Source organism: Poecilia reticulata, linkage group LG17, assembly GCF_000633615.1.
Source record: "Poecilia reticulata strain Guanapo linkage group LG17, Guppy_female_1.0+MT, whole genome shotgun sequence".
Taxonomy (NCBI): Eukaryota; Metazoa; Chordata; class Actinopteri; order Cyprinodontiformes; family Poeciliidae; genus Poecilia; species Poecilia reticulata.
Window position 1 is genome coordinate 25,170,410 of NC_024347.1, and position 7,498 is coordinate 25,177,907.

The 7,498-nt window shown below is 37.8% G+C and overlaps 1 protein-coding gene across 1 annotated transcript in view; it reads right to left on the reverse strand.

The window, feature by feature from the left end:
- The window catches only part of colec12 (collectin sub-family member 12), a 29,405-nt gene extending 21,907 nt beyond the window's left edge, over window positions 1–7,498 (reverse strand). The window contains exons 1-2 of the mRNA XM_008434482.2: window positions 7,040–7,498; window positions 3,581–3,631 (exon numbers count right to left, since the gene is read on the reverse strand). Of these exons, the coding sequence (XP_008432704.1) occupies window positions 3,581–3,631; window positions 7,040–7,046 (58 nt within the window). The 5' untranslated portion in view covers window positions 7,047–7,498. The remainder of the gene's footprint in view (window positions 1–3,580; window positions 3,632–7,039) is intronic.

A 7,498-nucleotide genomic window follows, 5' to 3' on the forward strand; every position in this document is an offset into this window, starting at 1 on the left:
TCTTATTAACGTCTGCATGTCAGACGCACAAAATAAATAATAGAATCAGAACTTAATCCGGACATAATTGCTCTAAGGGTTCTGGATAGTTGACCTGAGCCCCATCCAAGTCTGTCCTCAATTTGAGCAGAAATGCTTGTTGCATACTTTGGATTTTCTCACAGCAGGATGCAGATATTCTGCCCCTGTCTGGCATGCATTATGCCTCTCTTCTATTGGTCGATTGAGTACTAACCAAAGATTTTGTGACCGATAAAGACCCGAAACAATTTGAACAAATCATCCAAGCAAATATTATACCTGTGCTGTTTTATCTGTGTACATCAGATAAAATAAGAAAGGATTGTTTCTGCTTTCTTSTTGTGAAGTTAACCTTTTTCACGATCTCTACAATGCCTGTGCTTCTTTCCTCCTTTGTCTCCCCCCCTCTCTGACTGCTTTTTATTAAAAACACAAGAGTAATCTTTCATTAGGATACCAGAGCACACACACAGCATGCATGCATGCCCTGGAGTAGGGTCGTAAGTAGAAGGCAGGCATTTTGAAGACATTCTTTTCTCATAATAAAGTCCCCGTAAATTAAAGCCACTCGCTGTTTTGCTCCCAAAAATAAGTCAGGCAAGGAATGTGACTCCTCTGCTCAAAATAAGTGTTGACAAATGTTTCCCCGCTGAAAAAAAAAAAAAAAAATACAAAATGAAAAAAAACTAAAATCAAAAACAACCCTGACAATATAAAAAAAAAAGTAAGTTGAAAAACTTTTTGAAAAAAAAAAAAAGTTTGCCTCTTCTCTTGCACACAAACCTGGATCCTGACTCCTGTACACTCCACCTCTCCTGCTTTCTGCGTTWACAAGTTTGCGTTGCATAAACTTCCAGTACGGACACAGGAAGCAAATCGGCAGCGTCTCAGGTTTGGATTCACAGTGGAAAAATAAACCCTCTGTGGAAAGCAGATGCCAGAATGAGTTATGTACTTCATTCCTCTCCTTGCTAAAAACATATGAATGGCAGAGCAGCCAGAGTTTTCTGTCAGTGCACAAGTATGTGTGGTAGACGAGGAGTTTACATGTTTGGAAAAGGCATTTGCTTTTTTTCCCCCATAGATGAAAAGATTTAGTTCAGAGCAATAAACTGCGAGCAGGAGCCATGAGGTTTTTTAATCAAAGGGCAAAACAAAAGCTGAATTACTAAACCTTTTTTTTTTTTTTTTACATTTTGTCACACTTTTGTTACAGCAAGAAACATCAGTGCATTTTACTGGGATCATATAATTAAGCAACATTAAGCAGTGCATAAGTGGAACAGGGTGGTGTGCATTTGTATTCAAGCTTTTCTACACTTTTTACTCTCATCTGCATCATAGTTTTTAGAACAAGATCTCAAGATTATAAAATGTCATGGAGCACTGTTCATAATCTGTAAAAGAAAAGGGACAACAAACCTAACAGGACATAGATGTCCACCTAAACTGACTGGGCAAGGAGAGCACGTATCAGAGAAGCAGCTAAAAGCACAACTGKAACAATAAGGGAGATCTGCAGTTCAGGGAAAGGAASCTGTTGACAGCATAACTATTTGTCACACACCATACAAATCAGGACTCCAGCTAATAATGGCACGAGGAAAGCAGCTGCTCGACGAAATGTACATTTAAGGTTTGTCACATGTAGAAGACAGCAGCCACGTGAAAGAAAGGCTCTAAAATGCAACAGTTTTAGCATACACACAAAGTACTATGAGTGAAAAACTAACATTGTTCTTCACCATGATCACACCATTCCCAGAGCGAAACACAGTGGTGGCAGCATYGTTATGCCGGGATGCTTTTCTTCAGATCTTGTCAGAACCGATGGCAGAATAGACGAATATAAAAAATTTACAATCCTGAAACATAACCTATTACTTCAGACTGTAAATGAGATCCACCTTCAAGCAGAAGGTGCTACAACACAATGGTTTAGCTTGATGGGTAATCACGTGTTAGAATAACTCGGTCAAAGTTCAAACCTAAATCTTATCGAGAATCTGCGRCGAGACTTGAAAACCCACGTTCACTGAGACTCTCCATTAAGTCTCACTGAGCTTGAGCTATTTTGCATAGGACTGGCAAAAAAAWWAAAAAATAAAAAATCAGTCACTAGATGTGGAAAGTTGATAGAGACATATCCCAAAAGATTTGTAACTGTAACTGGTGGTTCTACAAAGTATTTAAAATCTCAATGCAACACTTTGAAGTTTATGGCTGAAAAGAGTTAAACGGGTGTAAATACTTTTGCAGAATGATGTATTTCTCCATAGTATTTATACTCAGTCAAAGTAACTACCACGTAATGAAGGCTCTGTGAATGTTTTGTAGGAGTTTATTTATTATCAGATACTTAGAAGATGGATTTTATGTGGAGTGATCCTTTAACCTGGGAGCTGATTGTGTACAGCTGTTTGGTAACCAAATGTCAAGCCTATGCATAAAACACACATATGTTCAAMATAAATAACAAATGCATTAACCCCATTTTGGTGATGTTAAGTTGTCCATATCAAGACAAATGTTTAGTTTGGAACCAAGAAAATCCAAACTGTCCACTTATTAAAAGCATCAATACATGCAGATGTCAAGCAGGCAAGAAGACTGTATAAACTAAATATGGTGACATGCAGTCTGTGGATTCCTGCACCTCTTGACATATGGGAGCCTAATGCTTGAGCAACACATAAATGAGCACTAAAACACCTCTTAAACCAAATAACCTCAAGTGCAGTAACTTGATCTTTGCAAAATGCCCCAGGGTCAACCACTACATCATCCCAAGGTTGCAGCAGCACAAGCCAAAGGAGGCAATAACACAAAAGGAGATGTGCAGGAATTTTGGATCCACTTTGCTGACTAGTCAAGTTGCATTGGCTCATTGGACAAAAGACATGGCCTTTCTTGAAAGATCAGAAGTCACACTGCACTGAGCCCTCAACAATTTAYAGCATATGTGGTAAGAATGAGAAAAAAATCAATTCTCTTTTATTAAAATGGTTTAATTTTACACTTAAGAATAAAAAGAAAACAAACAAAAAACGGATAAATATTTTTCAACCTACAATCACTGGTGCACACACCTTGCATTGCCAGTAAAATATATGAAACCRAAACATGCGATTCATGTCAGCGCAATCGCTGCTGTGAATGAACTAAAAYACTCAAGCGGAGAAACAGTGAGTAGAAAAGTTGATTCACAAAAGATTTTGTACCGAGTGAAATGAAAGCACTCTGATATTGTGAAAACAGTGCAAAGTCAGCAGCTGGTCAGGAACACCCAGAAGTCTGTGGTTTCCATTTTTACTGTACACAGTAGTCGTATAAAAAGGAAAAGAAACAATGAAGGAAAAAGCCAAAAATGAGCTTGTTTCTGGGAAATTCTGGTTCCTGTTTGACCTCAGAGATTAGTGTAGGTGGGATCTACTCCAAGCAAAATACAACAGCCCCTAAAATGCAGTAACTTGTATTAACATGAACATTGTGTCATTGGGAGTGAAACTAATAGGAAGAGTGGTCAGGGCTGGAAACGAAGGAGGAAGCCAATGCTCACCAAACCGTTTATAGCCGAAGGACTGCACCTCCTCTTCATCAGTAAATTCGTCTGTAGAGGAAAAATAAGAAATTAAGGAAATAAAAATGTATTATATTTAAAAACATGAAACAAAACAATAAATGTTTAGCCTTCAGAAATGCAGGTCGTTTAACATGGTTGGTTAAGTATTTTATTCACATTTCTGTAAACAAGCTTCATTAAAATAACTTAATGAATACTATGTGTTGACAAAGATTATTTTATACATCTTTGATCAAAATGACCTAGAAAGATGATTAAAAAAAAGAACAGATTCCACTTCATAGGGTAAAAAGCCTCCATTGAGAAAATGCGGTTTCGTTTGTTTCTGGGAAATGAGCTTCTAATCACAGTTACCACATAGCAGATCCCACGATGAGCTAAAGAGTGATATGAATAATCCAAGCTGTTGTAAAACATCCAACGGAGGAATTTTGGCTTTCCCAACATCTCCACTAAACATTTTCCRGTTTATGTTTATGCGCGACATGATTGTGTTTGTATCACACTTGGACAACCTGCTCAAGAGTCATTGAGGGGAAATCACGCTTCACTTTTTATTYCCAAATGGCTGATTTAAAAAAATGTGAATCAGAGTGAAGGTTGTTTGGATTTAATTTGTAAAGGCTACAGCTGTGCTACTCAGGAGGACGTTGCTCAATATTAACATTTCATCAGATGGGAATTTCTTCTAAATRAAATATAGCACTTTCTTCTTTGATTTCCAATTTTGACTTCCAATGATTCACTTCCTGCTARAGAGCCCCCTGGTGGTTGAAGAAAAATCCACAGAAAAGCCGCACCGGRCTACAAGCCGCATRGTTCAAAGCTTAGGAAAAARGTAGCGGCTTATAGTCCAAAAAATACGTTACACAACTATGGATAAAACAAACTATTTAAAAGAAAAGTAAGACCACTTTTATGTTATCATGCTTAATACACCGTATTAAAGAAACCTAATCATTGAGTTCAGATGTTCCAACCACTTCCATGGGTGCAGGTGTATAAAGTTAAAGCACACGTGGACTGTTTCTTCAAACATTTGTAAAAAGAAAAAATAAATAAATATATGGTCCTTCTCAGAAGCTCAGTAAATTTAAGGATTGTTCCATGTGTCAATGCCACCTAAACAATTCAGCAATGACATTTCTTTTCTGCTAATCCTTCTGGAGTCAACTCTTAGTGGTATAATAAGAAAGGAAGGGGATATAAATTCACTTTGAAATGTCACTCCAGGTAAAATGACTAAATGATCACTGTGCATGTTGACATTGACAGCTGGCACTCCAAACAGTTTGGGTTTTGTGTTTGCAAGGAATTGCCATTGTCTGAGTATGGTGTGCAGGGTGTAAAGTTTTATGGAGGTTGTCTTATGATGTGGGATTGTTTTTTAGGGTTTGGCCTTTGACCTTCAGTTATGGTGAAAATATGTCTTAATGCTGCTGCTTACAAATAAATTCCGGACAATTTTATGCATCCAAATTTCAAGGATGAGTTTGGGGAATTCACCAAGCAAGGTCGAGAGGAGAGATTAAAGTTGGTGTGGAGGAACTCCAACTGCCTGGCAAAAAGTCTTGATTTCAATCTTAAACTAGAGTCAAAACTCCGAACCAGGTTTCATCTCATCTAACCTCATACATCCACTTCTGGAAGAATGTTAAAAAATTCCAACAAAAAACACTCATAAACCTTGGGAAGAGCCTTCCCAGAAAAGCAGAAGTTGTTATAGCTGCTAGGGGTAAGCCAAGTCTATATCGAGATTAAGGTATCATTACAGTTTGTGTGTGAATGTGTGTATGTGCGTGTTTGTGGCAAGCATCTTGATATTTTTGGCACCCTAATGTAGTATAGTGTATAAACTCTGCAATCAATTTTAACCCACTGTAAGACCAACAAAAAAACCTGTTAATCTAAGGTAGGATTGTACCAAAACATGTTTTCTTTTAGAAAATCTCCAGCACTATTCAAGTAAATTTCAACTGGCTATCATTGCAATAATTAAAGCTGAATTTTAACTGGTCCTCTTTAACACATTAATAGAGTTTGATGTTAAGCCGTTACATCATTCCTCTGCTAGCAATCTCTAAATGGTTYTCTTCCATTTTTCCAAGTGTTGGATTCTTACACTTTGACACACTAAATTTCCCCTGTTAAGTAAAACCATCCTCCACAGCCTGACAAGCATGTTTTGAAATGGGGATGTTGTTTTCAATGTTACAGTGCTAGTTTTCCAACAAATTCTGTCTCCTAAATGTCTCCTGGCAAACTGGGAATATGACCTCTTATGGCTTTGTACAACRAATCGTGTCTCCATTTTCAGGCTACGGATTAAGCAAGAGATTTGTGCCATGAGCTACTCTAAGTTTGGCGTTTTGCTTTTAGAATCTAACCCTGCTTGAAAATTTTCCACAACTYAATGCCAACTTTATGTTTGTCTGTCTTCATCATGCTTGTTTGTTCTATAATATTCTCTAACATTTCTCTGAGACCTTCATACCAGCTTAATTTATGCGGAAATTATATCATTTGCAAACCTAAAAGGGGATGGAATCTGCTCTCCACATTTTGTTTTTTTAGGTATTTATTTGCAAAAAATAATAACAACAACTGTGTATCATTAAACCCGTCCTTGTTTGTGGTTGTAGCGTGACAAAAATGTAAAAACATTCAATGCGGTGTGAATACTTTTGCAAAGCCCTRTTGTTATTGTCACAATCTACAGTTTTCCGAGAACGACCACCAGGGGGCAGAGTTGTTGGGATGTTMATTCTTTCCCACAAGTTCATAGCCTACTGACTTACCCAGAGAGGCTGGGAACGACATGCCTCAGTCTTTATTTAGCAAAGTCCAACACATCAGGGAACCACATGAGCCTCACGTCCCGGCGAGTTTATTATAAGCCTTTGTTTACATCAGCGCCAGCGTGATTCATGCTACGTACTTTAATGTTTAAAAGCAGCAGGAGTACAAGAGAGGCCACAACGAAGCTTTTAAAATGCTTCAATTAAATCTGACTCAGTAGTTCCTGCAGCAGCACTTCATTTATCTGAGCCAGGGTCAATTTTTAAAATRAGTSCCTGAATTAGAGCGACATATTCAAGAGCTATTTGTCTAAAGTCATGTGCATAATTTCTGTTTGGGACAGCTGTTTTTTATTTTTATTTTTTTAAATCTGACTTTCTGTCTGATGTTCATCGGTGGACAGATGCAAAACAATTTGAGGCAAAWGCTTGGTAATTGAAACCAGATGTTAGAGTAGTAACCCACGCATTCCTCTCCTCCTGTCCCAGAGCAGGAGAAAAAATGAGCGCAGGAAAATGTGACAAAAAAAAAAAAAAGAGCGAGGAACAATTGATCAGTCATCACTGACACGTGGCGTTTATAAGCCTGCGGTCGATTTAAAACAATTTTAATAGTTATAATCGAAGTGAAGCCTACCTTTCATTGTGGTTCACTGGAATCTGTGTATCTGTTGGTTGAATAGTCACATTCACAGCATCGCRTTGGAATTTGCCATAAGGCACCTTGAATCTGCAGGTATCACACGGTCCTCGTTTTATTAGCAGGAAAAACAAGTTATGAAAAAAAAGACAAAAAAAAAGACAAAAAAATCGGAGTCAAATCCAAGTTTTCTTTCACTGTGCAGCTCTCTCTTTCTTCTCTTTCAGTGCAGGTATTGCTTATGCTGCTGCCAAAAAAAAAATAAAAAATCTAATGAATAAATAAAAAAAAAATTTGTTAAAAATGATGCAAAGTTCATATGATTTCCCCTGGCTTCTGTCAGTTCAGAGAGATGATGAGATGAGCTGGTCTCCCTGTCCTACTCGGATCTGAGGTGGTACTCACTCCCGCCGCTGCAGCAACAAGAGGAGCTTAAAAACTTAAGGAGTCCTAACG